Here is a 16,383-nt window from a genome sequence, read left to right as displayed (position 1 = left end):
AATTTTTAAAAGTCAAAATGATAGATATTAAATATTTATTTTTGTGAGTAAAGATATTTAATGTATTTGAATTTTAACAAACTTCATGAGGGCCTTTTTAACATATTAGTATCATCCAAAATTTAACATTTCAATATTCTCCATAAAAAACAAATGATAGTTCTAAACGTTTTATTGTTAAATAAATTAATATCTATATTATGAAATTTATAATATATGAAATTTAACATTATGAGATCCAAATTATTAAATAGATTAATATCTATATTTTATCATATTTATGATTCTCTAAAATCATGAGGATAGTCTAAATATTCAAACACATATTTCTTTTTCTGAATATAAACAGATAAATAATATTTTAAATTTGAATACCAATAGATTTGCATATATATACTCAATCATATGAACATAGATTTTTGGCATATCTATAGAGTGGATGAAAACTTTAAATAGATAGATATTAATTTGAATTCAAATATGATGAGATTTGAATTTTAAATAGATAAAAAATAATTTTATATATGTCTAAAAATTAGTAAATCATCCCACACCTAAATCCAAATCTAAATAACATATTTTATATATTAAAAAATAATAATTAGCCCGAATCTAATTCCAAATCTAACTCTAGAACACAAAATCATAAGAATGACATCCTAAAGCATAAAATCACAGCAAGCCTAAAAATAGACACATAATATTTCTCGTAGCCTTTAATCTTATGTTTATATATACAATGATGATATTCATTGACTATTAATGCAACCGACGAGATTTTTTCGCCCCACCTCAAGCACTCGATAGACGCCAAATATTGACAGGATCTACTTTTAAAAATAAAATAAAAGAGATCTCCAACGTAACGTCCTCTGCATTCATACTCATTTATTAAAATTTTCTCTTCGATTCTATTCAACATTTACTTAGAAAATTTTGCAATATTTAGAAAGTATGTTCTCTCATAACTTTTTTTTAATGATCCAGATCTTTTTAAGATACATTGGCAGCACTACATAGAATTCGCGCCCCGAGGGTGATGCACTCCTTGAATTTAAGAAAAATTACAAGAAAATACCTCACTGCAAAAACAATAACCTTCAATGGTGATTTTAAAAGTTACCGTTGAAAATAAATAATTTACGGTGACAATAAAGATCGCTATTAAAAGCTTAACCTTCTATGAGGACATATAAAGTCGTTGCTAAAAGTGAGACTTTTTGTAGTGACAATATGAAGTCATCTTTGATTATTAAACTTTTAGCAGTAGCAAGTGCACGTCATCACTGCTAAAAGTTTACAATGAGTGATAACTTTTTAGAATCGCCATAGAAAGTGTGAATTTCAACAATGACTTTGAATATCGCTGATGAAAGTTTGACTTTTGTAATTATTAATAGTAATTAGATATTATTATTATTATTTTTTATTTTTTGTTTAATCTAATATTTAACAATTTAAAATGTTAATTTTGTTGTATTATTGTAATTTTATGATGAATATATAAAATAACATAATGAGTTTTCATTTAATATATTTTATAGTTAAATTGATAATTTAAAATAATGAAATTATTTTAAGATAAAGTTAAGGTATTAGTTAATGTTAATGAGCTAGATTAAAGAACTAAGCCAAACCATATTATTTTTGGTCAATTTTTGTTATCAAGTAATGTTTAATTTGATTCGGTCCAACTATTTAGGCTAGTTTGGTTCATTTGTATTGTTGAATTAACACTGAATTTAACTAAATTGACTAATGTATACCCTTATGTGAAGTAATAAATTCATTCGAAAATTTATTGTTTGATATTTTAGTTTGGAATGCATATAATGTGGTAATAAGTCTCTATTTTTAAATGTTTTATGATTAAATTTATATTTTAAATAATAAAACTACTAGTTTATAATAATTAAACATTTGATAGTTAAATTTATTCATTCATAAAATGATGTTTCATCTAATCCAATTTTTCAATTCAAATTCTAAAATTGTACTGAAATTGTACTTTTAATTTTTATAATATATTAAAAGGAAGATTATTAATGCACTATTAGTGCCTCATGAAAGGGAAAAGGAAGATGAAAAGCAAAGAAAAGAGATATTCTAAAATTATACTTTAAATTTTTACAATATATGAAATATATCTATGTATGTGATACTATATGATTTTTTTAATGCTATCTTGCTTCATAAATTAAAAAAAAAGAAGATAATATAGTGTATAATTCTCTTATAAAATTATAATTTAAAATTGAAAAATAATCATAAAAGTAAAATGTAATGTAAAAACAAAAACAGTTACATTATTAAAAGTTCTAATTCTTAAAAGTAAAAATAAAATTTTAATTAAAAATAGCAAGAAAAATCAATAATTATGATTTAATGTATAATCATATTTATGTTTATTATTTATTCTTAGATATTTTTATATTATAATTATAAATTTGAATATTAAAATAAATAATACAATAACCTAGAGAAGTGAAAAAAATATAAATAATATTGTATCAATTATATTTATAGTCTACTTTAGACAAAATAAATAGCATACTTTGTAATTTTAATAAATTAAAAGAATTAAATTGATTTAATGACAGTAATAATATTTAATAATATATGTGTATTTGTTTAGTTTAATAATATATATTTAATTATGCAATCATAGAGTGTATGTTCATTCCAGCTCAGTGACAAAATGATAAGATGCAGAAAAAGGAGGTTATGAGTTTGAACTATGGAGGAGGTAATCTATGAAATAAAAATATAAATTGATGATACCGTAACACGTGGCAGTGACATATAGCCACATAGGTGACACATGGACATGATGCCACATGGAGAATGACATGTGGCAAGTGACATGGCACCATGTGGGAGTGGGAGGGTGACATCGCGCCATGTGGTTAGGTGAACTAGCATCACTTTTAATTGGTGACAAAAAAGTCATTGTTGATTGGCAGTTTTTATGGTTATAAATGTTGTTGCTGATGCTCAACATTTGGGAGTGACTATATAGTTGCCACTAATGTATAGTTTTTGCAGTGACATTTTTTACTATGAATTCTCAACTTTCAATGGCAAAAAATTTTCCTTCATGCTGCAACAATATTTTTAGCGATGACTTTTATTGTCACTGTAGATAGAATTAGTGACAAGAGCTCTCGTGATGACATTGTAATGACTTTTTGTTTTCAACGACTTTTCAACATGAAAATCAATTTTTTTGTAGTGCCTCTTAGCCTAAATATTTTGCACCCTTTAATTTAACTTTAAAGAAATTTAGGTTTTAAAAAAATTTATGCTCTCTTAAAGTTAGAAATGATATTACTAGTTGCCAAAACAATGGCAAAAAAAGCCTTTTTTACTATGAAATTTGTGAAAAACTATTAAATTTGAATAGTGATATTGTCATATGTTCCTAGAAAGTGACAACACTCTCGTCCTTGCATTGGCATTCGGTGCTCATATGATGAGCACACAACCGTGATAAGGCTCATTTAGGCCCTTGAATTTATCTCAAAAAATCTCTATCGTTCATTTTTGAAAATGAACATAACTTACAACATTCTTTTCATATTTTATCCTCGTCTCTTATTGATTAGAAAATAAAAATAAACTCATAATTTATAATGGTTGATTTTTGTTTTGAATTTCAATTTGTCTCTCTCATACCTTAAAATTGTTTACACTATCCAAACAAAGGATTACGTGCATTTTTAAAATTTTAAAATTTAAAATTTAAATCCAAATCAATTAAACCAAATACTAATGTTGAGAAGGTGAAAGAAAAAAAAAAGATTTTGTTTAAATTTTAAATGTAAAACCCAAATTTTATTTTATTTTTTTAAATTTTTTCTCCTCTCCCCCTCCCTCCAATCCAATTAAACATATTTGAGATGTTCTCTCCCGTTGCTACTCACGAGTTAGCAAATGCTAAAGTTGAGAAATTAAGAGAAAAAATAAGAACAAAATTTTAAGATTCGTGTAACATTACGTAAAATATTTATGATCAAGATGATACCCGTGTAGTAAGGGGTAAAGATATTTACAAAATACTTTTCCGTTAAAAATGTAAAGTATTTTTAGTCGAATCTTACCTCAATAAAATAATCACTTGTCTTTAAACCAGCCTTATACTTTTATATTTAACTCTATTTAATAGCTTGTTTTATTTAAAAATAAATATAAAATAATTTATTCAATAGAGAGACTTTTAAAAAAATGATTATACATTAAAAGATTAAAAATATTTTATATTTTTTAACATCTAATCTTTAAAAAATAACTTATATTTTTAAAAGAGGAGAGTATTACTTTCACTCTTTCCCAATGTTTCTACTGGATCGGATATATGTATTGAAAAACTCTTAGTTATTTAATCATATCTATTTAATATATTTTTATCTAATCATCAAATTAAGACAAGTAAATTTTAACATGTTAATAATATTTATAATAATACTAATGATTAATTATAGAATAGATTATATATATATATATATATAATATTTGCATATCTTAATTTAATTGAAAATAAGCATTTTAATATATAAGGTTTAGTATAAAATTTTTTCCCACAAAAATGAACTTATTAAACTGGAGAAAACGCTCCCATCCAATAGTTGAATTAGTTCTAACTAAATAATAACTTAAATTATTATTATTATTATTATTAGACAGCGTACCTTAAATTATTATTATTATTAAAACATATAGTATGTAAATATTGTATATTTGAAAAAGTCAGACCGTGTGTGTGGAATTATTGAGAAGTGTGGTTTTTGTCGTATTAATGAGAACTATTTGTGAGTGTGCAGTGGCCATTCATCCAGAGCAACCTTGGCTGCAGTATTTTTCTCGGACGATTGAAAAAAACAAAGTTTAGACTGGTTAAACCCACCAAACACAAGTTTTATTGGTTTCATTTTTTTTTTTTGGCCAGCTTCCTCTAACGTGCATGGAATCAATAATATACAAGTTTAAGCTATATTTTTAGATTTAAAAATCAAATATATTGAAATTTGAACATAGTTATTTCGTCAAATTTAAATCAATACTGTTTTCTTTTAAAAGCATAATATATGTTTTCAAATTTTTAGTTGATTAATTTCTTCAAAGTTGTTATTTGAATTTCAATTTCTATTTAAAAGGAGAGTATAAAGTTAAATATAAATAATTAACAATACTACTTTTTTTTCAAAAAAATAAGTTTAACTTTACCCAAACCAATTCAAATTATTATCTCCAAAGTTGAACGAAACACGTAATATTATTTTTGTTCACAGCTTTTATTTTGTTTTTCTAAGTCACTTTTTGCATTTACCTTGTTATGTTGAGTTATGCCCAGCTTGTTTTGGCCCGTACATTTTATCATAAAGACACCTCCGATGCCCCCCATTTATGCTCACTCGTTCATACTCTCACTTGAAATCATGGCGTTTATCTCCCAAAAGGCTGATTTTACTCTTCCACTTGTAGTCTTAATCAGTGTCTCTGCGATGTTCTCTTCATCCCTTGCTGCTACCGAGGAAGCAAATTCTCTGTTAAAGTGGAAAGCCAGCCTTGCAAAGCAAAGCAAAGCCATCTTGTCTTCTTGGAATGGCACTGATCCTTGCAGTCATTGGACAGGAATTGCTTGTGATGAATCCATGTCAGTCTTCACCATAAATCTCACAAGTATGGGAATATAAGGTACACTTCACAGTCTCAACTTCTCATCTTTCCCTAAACTCTAGGTTTTTGACATCAGTGACAATGAGTTTTCTGGAACTATTCCCACCCAAATTGGTAACTTGTCCAGTATTTGTACATTGAGTATGACTCATAATTTCTTGAGTGGTTTCATCCCTTCAGAAATAGGGCAGTTGACTACTCTGAATCAGCTTTTTTTGGGTGCAAATATTCTCATCGGGCAAATTCCCAAAGAAATTGGGAGCTTGAGGGATTTGAAAAATTTATCCCTTCACTCAAATCATTTGTCTAGTCCCATTCCTTTTGAATTCGAGAATCTCTATTCTCTCACAGGTTTGGATTTTTCAAACAACAACTTGTATGGCCCAATACCAGCCTTCATTGGAAACTTCACAAATCTCACTTGGTTAAACTTGGGTTCCAACAGATTTTCAGGATCAATCCCACCCTTTTTCGGAGACTTGGTCAATTTACAAAACCTCTACCTTGGAAATAACTCTTTTACTGGACCTATTCCCCGTGAATTTGAGAATCTCTATTCTCTCATTGGTTTGGGTTTATCAGCAAGCAACTTGTGTGGGACAATACCACCCTTCATTGGAAACTTGACAAAACTCACTGGGTTAGGCTTGAGCGCCAACAAACTTTCGGGATACAATAAACTTTCGGGATCAATCCCATCCTTAATGGGAAACTTAGTCAATTTAGAATTACTCTACCTCGGTAAAAACTCTCTTTCTGGACCTATTACCTACGAATTCAGGAATCTCAATTCTCTCATTGAATTGCAATTGTCAGAAAACAACTTGTATGGGCCAATACCACCCTTCATTGGAAACTTCACAAATCTAACTAGGTTAGGCTTGAGCGCCAACAAACTTTTGGGATCAATCCCAAGCTCAATGGGAAACTTGGTCAATTTAGAAGAACTTTACCTTGACTTTAACTCTCTTTCTGGACCTATTCCCTCTACCATCGAAAATCTAAAAATGCTCAAGCACCTATTTTTAGGAGTCAACAAGCTCAACGGGAGATTTCCAATAGAGATGAATAATCTTACTTACTTGATTAGAATGGAAATTCCTAAGAATGATTTGACTGGCTATCTGCCTTAAGATATTTGTCTTGGTGGATCACTTCAACATTTTGTTGCCTTTGAGAATAAATTCACTGGTCCAATTCCAAGAACCTTGAAAAACTGCAGAAGCCTTAGTAGAGTGAGACTTGAAGATAATCAATTGGTTGGAAATATAACAAGTGATTTTGGTGTATACCCAAATTTGAAATACATAGATTTGAGTAGAAATAAATTGTATGGCCACATTTCATCATTGTGGGGGGAGTTTCATAATCTTACAACACTTAAGATTTCCAACAACAATCTTTCTGGTTGCATACCTCCAGAATTAGGAGAAGCAACTAATCTTGGGGAACTCAAACTCTCTTCAAATCACTTGACAGGTGAAATTCCAAAAGAATTGAAAAAAATGGTCTCATTGACAAGACTTTCTTTGAGAAACAATCAACTCTTTGGTAAGATTCCAATAGAAATAGGATCATTGGATCAACTTGAAAAACTAGAGTTGGCAAGAAACAACTTTAGCAGCTCAATCCCCAAAGAGCTCGTAAGACTTTCCAAGTTATTCCCCTTGAACTTGAGTAAAAATAAATTTGAAGCAAGCATTCCTATTGAGTTTGGTCAGTTACAAGCTCTGGAATATCTTGACCTTAGTGAGAATATATTGTGCGGAGCAATACCGAAAACACTTGGAACATTAAAGATGCTAGAAATTTTGAACATTTCGCATAATAATCTCTCTGGCACCTTTCCATCCAATTTTGATGACATGTCAAGCTTGATGTCTGTTAACGTGTCCTACAACCATTTAGAGGGACCTCTTCCGAACATTCTTGCCTTTTGAAATATTACATTTGAGGCAGTGAGGAATAACACAGGTTTATGTGGTAATGTCACTGGCTTAGATCTTTGCAATAAACATAACAATGACCCACAAAGTCATATAAACAAAACATCGAAGCTATTAGTATCGTTGTTTGTTTGTTTTGTGACTATAATTCTAGTAGTGGGTGGAATTTCCTATATTCTGATTCAAAAATCAAAGAGTGCAAAAGGCCACAATGGAAAATCTCTAACTCTCAATCTTTTCTCTGCTTGGTGTTTTGATGGGGAAATTTTGCATGAAAAGGTTGTTGAGGCTACTGAGGATTTTGATGACAAATATCTTATTGGGGTTGGAGCACAAGGAAGTGTTTATAAAGCTGAAATACTTGATGGTCAATTTTTTGCTGTGAAGAAACTTCATCCAAATTGTAATACAGATTTCTCTAATCTTAAAGCATTTTCAAGTGAAATTCAAGCATTGACAGAGATCAAACATCATAATGTAGTGAAGTTATTTGGGTTCTTTTCAAATACACATGTATCATTTCTTGTTTATGAGTTCCTTGATGGTGGTAGCTTGGATCATATTTTAAAAAATGAGATGCAAGCATCTACACTTGATTGGGATAAGAGGGTAATTGTTATTAGAGGTGTGGTTGATGCATTGTTCCACATGCACCATGGTCTCTCATGTCCTATGGTTTATCGCGACATATCAAGCAAAAATATTATGTTAGATTCAAAATATCAAGAAGCTCATATAACTGATTTTGGAGTAGTTAAGTTTCTAAAGCTTGACTTGAACAACATGACCTCATTCACTGGCACCTATGGCTATGCCACTCCAGGTGAGGTCTCCTTTCTTTGTAATTAAAAACCATTATTTTTAATGTACAAAATGTAATATATATAACTATTCTCATAATATATCATGATTGATGCAAAGATTGCCTATATAATGCTAGCAAATGAGAAATGCGATGTTTACAGTTTTGGCGTTCTCACGTTAGAAATTCTAATGGGAAGACATCCAAGAGAGTTGATTTGTTCTTTGATAGAGATTCGAACATCTTACAATTCACTATTTAAGGATGTGTTGGATCAACGACTTCCTCCACCCTCAAGCCCAATTGTAGAGGGACTAATGCTTCATGCAAAAATTGCACTTGCTTGCTTGAATGAAAATCCACAATGGCGTTCAACCATGGAACAAGTATCTACGGTACTTCTAAGGCCTCAACCTTATTTAGCAAACCAGTTTGACAACATCACACTAGGACAACTCATGAAAGATTAACCTTCTTGGATAATTACTTTGCTTGTCATTTTTATTTGTCGTTGCATTTGTGTTCATGCATAATGTGAAGTCGCCTTTGTGATTTGAATTATGTAAGTGTTGTTGGCTTGATCAAGAATATAAAGTAGGGTGCTTACTTATCAACTTTTGGTGTCCTTTTAAGAAAAGTGTATCAATAAGAATGTGAACCGAATATGATTTTTATATGTACTCTATCTTAACATCAACGAATTTAATAACTAAGTTTTTATTTTTATAATAAAAAAGAAAAACAAGTTAAAATGAAATTGTTAGGCCTACTATAAATTGTATCTTATCTAACATATTTTATATTGATGTTGATCAGTATTTATCACAAACTGTATTAACAAGCAACTACGCGAATAATGTGAATCACATCTGTTTTCAAACTTCATATAAAGTTATTGCACATTTTGTCTTTAGTGAAAAAAATTAGATAACCTTAAATTTATTTCACGCGATATATATGACAAATATTCAATATTCCCCTTTTCTGGGCCAAAAAAAAAAAATCCCCTTTTCCCCTAAAAGTTCATGAATAAGGTCATTGATGTCTCTTTAACTTTTCATTGCATTAGAGGAAAAGAAAATTATTTTGGAAAAGGAGACAATCCATTTATTATTATTGTCCTTTCTGTTAATAAATTATCTGGGCTTTTCTATACACTACACTATGCTATATATATATATATATATAATGAAAAATTGTTCATAAATCATAAATAATATGGTTTTTTCTCAAACTTCTTTCAACGTAAGAAATTCACTACAGTTATTACCCAAAATTTTAAGAAGAGTCACACAATTAATCATTTGTAAAAGGTACAATCATCATCAATATTAATTTATATGGTACTCTGCATTCGTCCTATCTTATAAAACGTTTTTTTTATAAAATTGCAAATACCAATAAAATCAATTAAATATACTTTTGGATTTTAATTTTCCTATAAACTTCATGAAAAACTCTTCATTTAGTAAGGGGAGATAGAGACAGAAATATGTTTAAAGAATGAAATGATGATGCATAATTTTGAAATATGTTTTATTTAATGAAATCAATATTTTTCTCAAAACATCTTATCATTATATATATATATATATATATATATAATAAATGTAGGGTGAGTGTTGGTATGCGTTTTTGCAATTCTGTATTTCGGGGTACCTTCCCTGCAATTTTGTGTTTCAGATTCAAGTTCATATTCATATTTGGAGAAAGGTTCGAACTGATTTATAATATATATATATATATATATATATAAATATATAAAAGAAAGAAGTTGTGACCAATTATACATCTTGTACCTTTCTTAAACTATATCTAACTATTTAAAATTCAAATCCCCTCTTTTAAAAATGAGTGGTCAAGTTAGTTTTTGTTTGTTTATAATAATAAATAAAATAAATTTATTTAGATAGGTGCAGTTTTGAAAAATAAAATAAAATAAGCAGTGCTACTATTTTGCATATTATTGTATGCTTGTTTACTATAATAAAAATAAATTACTTTAATTTTGGCACAAGTTCAGATTTCAAAATAAATTAAAACAAGTAATTCCTAATATTTAGATATTTTTAGATTATATAATTATTTTATCTTATATAATTAGGAGATATATTGAATATAGATTCAAAGATTGTTTCAGTTTTGAATTTTGAGATTTGATATTACTTGTAATTTTTATAAAGTAATGCTATGAGTAATGTTTTGACTCACAGTCAAGTGGATTTCATTAATTGTTTAAAATATTTGGGGGCCTTAAATGATATTTGTGAAAAATTCAATTGGAGCCTACCACTACCACATTAATCTTAATAAATCATGTATCTTGAAATTAATTTTGATTAAGGGCCAAGTCATGTGTTTCTTGTTTGAATGAATGCCCATTCTTGTTGAAGTCTTGACAAGTGAAGAGAAATCAAGACAAGGTGAGATATTAGCATTTGATACCTATTATTAGGTATTTGTACTAAAGAGTTAAGCTGAGGGCTATAAACAAAATGCTCTTGAGAGGCAACCCAAGCTCTCTGAACCTTACTTTTTGATTTTTTTTTTTCTTGTAGTTTAGTTAGTTTTGATGAAGTTATATGTGATCTTCTTGGTTTGTAAGTTTAGACAGAGATATGGTGAAAGCCTTTGTAGAAAGGTGCAAGTAGTAAAAGATTAATAAAGAATTCCAAGAGAAAGGAAAATTTTAGGAAAGTAAAGCCATCTAAGTTGCTTTTATGATTTTGGATTAGTAAAGAAAATTATTTTAAATTTTAAGAAATGAATGCAATTTTTGATAGTTTTATTCTATAAAATGATTCTTTTTTAGAATTGATTTCATTTTAATTGAAAATTTTATGTGTGGTTCATGGATGATGAGTAAAGATTACTTTTGGAATAGTTATAGTGTTGTAGAGAAGCCTTACAAGATAAAAATATCGGATTGTAACAAAGAATCAGCAGAATTTGTTTGTTGTCGAATGTTCGCATTAAAGATCTTAATTTAATAAAAATATAAAAATTACATAATTAATTATAAAATCATTTAATAAAAAAATATAAAAGTTCTTATTGGGATATGAAACTATGTAAGGAAGACCAGCAAACACTTGAAAGGGACACTCATTCTCTTAGAGGCAATCTGGATAGCTGAGTATGGTGCTTGTGAGCAATTTATTTGGAGCGGGAGTAATTTCCTATCCCTCTTCCGTGCTCTATACTTAATTGTTTGATGGATTTGGGGATTTTGATGCCTATCTACATATTTGGTTTCTAAATCCTCAGTTAGGGTAGGTAGTAATCTTGTTGCGATATTTCTACTCTTTTCTCGCTTTATCTTTTATTCCTGTAGATTTGGGTACATTGTTTTATGACTCTTTTGGATCTAAACTACAATCAAACCCGTCTACTTAAAGGAGAGATCAATTTTCCCTTAATTTAATTGGACGACTCTTTATTAATGGAACAACCCCATATTCTGATACTGTGCTCGCTTTCCAAGCTCAATCTCAATGAGTGGGATACTATACTGAAGAAAACACAATCTGCCATGGTGGCATTAGGTGCTGATTCAAGCCCTCAGGTTAGTACCATTGGTCTCAATAGAATTTTCATACCTGAGCCATGGGTGATGGGTCTGCCAGCATCTTGCGCCTTATCCTGACCAAGAATTTTTGATTCACTCCAGGTCTATGCTTTGCAAACAGAAGCCTTGCTTAAGCTCTTCAGACACAAAGAGGCACATATACTGTGGACTGTGGATTAAATATATATTTTTAATCAGCGGATTAAATATAATTTATCTACTCTATCTTAACATTCACGCATTTGATAATTAAGTTTTTAATTTTTTTTTAAAAAAGAAAAAAAGTTAAAATAATATAGGTTGGGCAGTGGGCTTACAATAACTTTTATATATTTAATATTGATATTGACGAGGAATTATCACAAACTGTATTTGCAAGCATCGAACAGAGGGAATCACATTTGTCAAATTTCATATAATGTAAGAAAGCCTAGCAAGTTATATTTAGACATTATCCAACATTTTGTAAATTATACGTTTTGCATTTGGCGAAAAATATTAGATAAACTTAAATTTATATATTACACATGATATATAATTATATATGACAAATAGTATTAAATATTTTCCATTTTTTCACCTAAAAGTCCATGAATAAGGTCATTGGTGTCTACTAATAGAGGTTGGGTTTAGCAGAAGGGATTAGCCCCTGATAATATGGTGAACCAAGATTCAAATTTCCTTTAGATTAAGTGTCCATATTTAATGCTCAATCGTCCTTTAAATATAATTATCTTCAATTAAAGGATACTTGGATGTAATTAAAAAAAGAAAGGTTATTGTTGTCTGTCTAGCTTTTGGACGAAAATGGAATTCCACAATCATGATATATTAGCCAAAGAAGCTCTTCCTATTATGTTTTTTCATTCGCTTGCTTCTGTGATTGATGATATTTGTATGTTTTCACTTTGCTAATCCCAAAAGAAAAATCCCCTAAAATCACTTGTATTCTTCTCATTACCATGGTTTAAATATATGTAATTATTTGGAAAAAATATGTTGATAAAAATATTATTCATATCACATATTCAGCAGAAAATTCTTTTCATATTAAATATATTCTATACATAATAGATCAATCTATTTCTTTTAATTAGAGTTGATTTAATTTGAATACTTTTTGGATTATATAATTACTTTTAGCTTTTTATTTGATTAATCCAAAAAATATAAAGTTTTTGTCTTGATTCATTTTCAAAATTAAAAGTCTTAAAAATGTTAAAAAAATATTAAAATATATCAAAAGATTAAACTCTTTTCTAGATAGATTTATTGTTTTAAAAATATTGTTCATTTTCAAAATTAAATGTAATATCGTTCGTTTAGATCACATCCAAAGCAATAAGCAGTAGTATACCACCAAAAGGTCTTAAGGAAGCATCCATCTAAACCATGGTGGTCGATCATATTTTCAAGATTGATTTTGAGTTTGAAAATAGAATTAAAAATCAGGTAAAATCATAATTCTTTTGAAAAAAATTAAATGTCTTTATTACGTGTCAAAATCAATTATAAACTTAAAATTATGATTTTTTAAAAAAAATCTAAACATTCATATGCATGTTAAAATCAATTGGAAACCTAAAATCATGATTATTCCATAAGCTACTATCTACTTTTTATTTTAGATTTTCAATTATTATTTTTAAAATTTTATCCAAAATCATATCTTGATTAAATCAATTTTGCCAAAAATCATGCTTATAAATTAATTTTATAAAATCTATTTTAATTAATAACAGAATCAACCTTGTTAAGAGAAAATGTTACGAATCTAAAATTAAATTCAGAATTTTTATTTTAATTTGAGGAGCAAAGATGATGTTCTGGTTATTATATTGATATTTGATATCAAGATTAAGTTTAATGTTATTTTCACCCATTCCAGAATAAGCCTACACTAACTGGATAATTGAATACTAAGAAGAAGCTCCATGTATCATACCGTCATTTTCTATTTGAACTTTTCACGGACACATATTGGAAAAATAGACTTCAGTCTGTTTCACCAATTTCATTAGTGTCACTCTTTTCATCTCAAATTATAAAATATTTTTAAATAAAATTACACATATTAATAAAACTCATTAAATATACTTTGCAAATATATTTTATCAAAAAAATATAAGTTTTCAAAAATGACTTTATTTAATACTCATTTATGAAATTAAAGAATATTAAAGAGAGAAAATATAATGGAAAAGATATTATTAAAAAGTATTATTAATAAAATTTTATTTTTATCAAAGTGTATTATATTTTGAGATACTGAATCTATCTCAAAAGTACTTTATAATTTGGAATAAAGTTACTAACAAGCCATTAATAAGCAACTAGGGTATGTTTTATTCTGTGAAAAGTCATTCCGTGATTACAGTGATGGACCCAAAAAAATAAATTCATGGAATGTAATTTATACATGATATAAATATCAATATTTTTATATTTTTTTCAAATTTATATTAAATTATTTTAAGGGTACAAGTTACAAAAAAACAACTCATGAAACATATCATCATAATGACATAAATGACTCTCTTTACATAAACAATTTTTCATATATATTAGAAAACCAATTTTTTAAATGTTCATAAAATAAAATCTATATACTTTTTTTGTATGGAAGACAATTTTTTGTGATGAGATTTTTTTCATATACATTTTTTCTAGATTATTTCTTTTTCATTTTAAAACTATTACTATTTAAGGTTATAAAGCATAAAAAATTGGGATAATAATTTTTATAATGGGTTTAAGTAAATTTTTATATGTGGACAAGTGAAAATATTTTAAAGTGAGGGGCAAAATGAATTTTTTTTTTGGGGCAACTAAAATCATTAGGGTCATTCGAGCTAATTTTTCCTTTTGGTTGTGGGGGCAACATGGCTACGTCCCTCATCATCGCTGAACAACGAAGGACGTGGACACACACAGACTTTGAATTTATGAAATGATTCAGTTTAATATATTTATGTAAGAAAAGTCAATAACGTGTTAATAATGTTCTTTAACTAGTAAAGTAACCGATGAGGACTTTTCTCCCACCTCAAATACTTGATAGATGCAAAATATTGACAATATCTACTTTTTTTTTAAATGGTTACATATATATTTTTTATCCTTTAATTTTTTATAAAATTTTAATTTTACCCCTTAAGTTTATGTAGTATATTTTTAATCATTTAATCCTAACACGGTTAATTTCAAATGATTACATTTAGTACCAATTATTTCTATTTTAAAATAAAAAAATTAAACCTAATAAGTAAACATTTAAAAATATTTCATCAATATTTAAATGTTCAATAAAAAATTTTGTATTGAAATTAATAGTATTAGAGTTAAATGACTAAATATACACTTTATAAAATTAAAAGATCAAAACAAAACTTTGTGTAAAGTTAAAGGATTAAATATATACTTTAAATTTTTTTTAATAAAAAAATCTCCAAGGTAACATCCTTGCCATTTATACTTATTTATTAAAATTTTCTCTTTGATTCAATTCAACGTTTTAGAGTCAAGTCCAACTTGGTGGGAAAGAGAACTATGATATATAACATATGATAATGTTATATTTTTAATTATATGTTTAAAGATTATTTTTATTTCTCAACTATACATGAAAGGTCATTAAAGACCCTAACCTTAACTTGGATCTAATTCTATCTCTCAACTTTAAAAATTTCTATTCCTTTTACCTTATCATTTTCTTTTCTGTTTATTAGTGTTAATGGGCCCCAAAATTATTTGTTTTATAGTTTTTACTCTCCCTCCCTCCCTCCCTCTCCTTCTATGATTTCTTGAACCGGTGTGCAACGTCAACGACCTATACTTCAACTGCAAGGCCATCCCCAACGGCCTCCCTCCCTCGAAGCCGAAGCTTCCCAGCACATCCCTTCTCTCCACAAGTCCACTAGCACTACTTGCTTCAATCCCTTCCTCAAGTTTCTCACCTTCAAGTATCCTTGGTTGGCCACGCCCCTCTAGTCACTTGTGTTGTCTCCAATGAGGTCATGACCTTTTCTGTCAAAGCTACCAATGTTTTTTGTTTTTTTATTCTTTAAAATAATATTTTATTTTTTTTCCAAAACACTTTTTAAAAATATATTATCAAACATTTTTTTATTTTTTTGTTTTGAAGAAAAGAAACTATTCCCAGGTCAAGTTGTTAAATAAGCCCTTAACTTCCAATCCAGTTTTAGATTAATGAGTTTGGACTCCACTATAATCCTATCATATTTGATTTCATCACTATTAAGAGTGGATAATCATAATAAGTTTTCTCATGCAAATTTATAACTCAATAAATATCCATGTATTTTACATAGTGGGGATCCACTAGTCACAAATTCCATGATTTTAAAAATTATTCATCTTATGGGATCATA

General features: G+C 28.1%; 2 protein-coding genes across 2 annotated transcripts; both read left to right on the top strand.

The window, feature by feature from the left end:
* Positions 1-5,435: 5,435 nt before the first annotated feature.
* On the top strand, positions 5,436-6,809 carry LOC129317266 (probable leucine-rich repeat receptor-like protein kinase At1g35710). The gene is made up of 2 exons (XM_054961628.1): positions 5,436-5,657; positions 5,739-6,809. Exons 1-2 carry the CDS (start codon positions 5,436-5,438, stop codon positions 6,807-6,809), a joined length of 1,293 nt encoding a protein of 430 aa, XP_054817603.1.
* Positions 6,810-7,181: 372 nt separating this feature from the next.
* Positions 7,182-12,172, top strand: LOC129317265 (MDIS1-interacting receptor like kinase 2-like). The gene is made up of 6 exons (XM_054961627.1): positions 7,182-7,515; positions 7,636-8,445; positions 8,563-8,819; positions 11,759-11,764; positions 11,909-11,989; positions 12,095-12,172. The coding sequence occupies exons 1-6, from the start codon at positions 7,182-7,184 to the stop codon at positions 12,170-12,172; spliced, it is 1,566 nt and encodes a 521-aa protein (XP_054817602.1).
* The last annotated feature ends 4,211 nt before the right edge of the window (positions 12,173-16,383 follow it).

The sequence above is a fragment of the Prosopis cineraria genome, unplaced genomic scaffold (genome assembly GCF_029017545.1).
Source record: "Prosopis cineraria cultivar Desert tree isolate PC_DT_omini unplaced genomic scaffold, ASM2901754v1 PC8, whole genome shotgun sequence".
Classification (NCBI taxonomy): Eukaryota; Viridiplantae; Streptophyta; class Magnoliopsida; order Fabales; family Fabaceae; genus Prosopis; species Prosopis cineraria.
This window is presented reverse-complemented; position numbering and strand designations above follow the sequence as displayed.

Coding starts and splice junctions, on each gene's coding strand:
- LOC129317265 (XM_054961627.1), top strand. CDS start 7,182: ATGGTCTCATTGACAAGACTTTCTTTGAGAAACAATCAACTCTTTGGT. Junction 7,516..7,635: donor TTCGCATAATAATCTCTCTG/GCACCTTTCCAT, acceptor CATTTGAGGCAG/TGAGGAATAACACAGGTTTA. Junction 11,990..12,094: donor GTGCTGATTCAAGCCCTCAG/GTTAGTACCATT, acceptor GATTCACTCCAG/GTCTATGCTTTGCAAACAGA.
- LOC129317266 (XM_054961628.1), top strand. CDS start 5,436: ATGGCGTTTATCTCCCAAAAGGCTGATTTTACTCTTCCACTTGTAGTC. Junction 5,658..5,738: donor CTTGTGATGAATCCATGTCA/GTCTTCACCATA, acceptor CCTAAACTCTAG/GTTTTTGACATCAGTGACAA.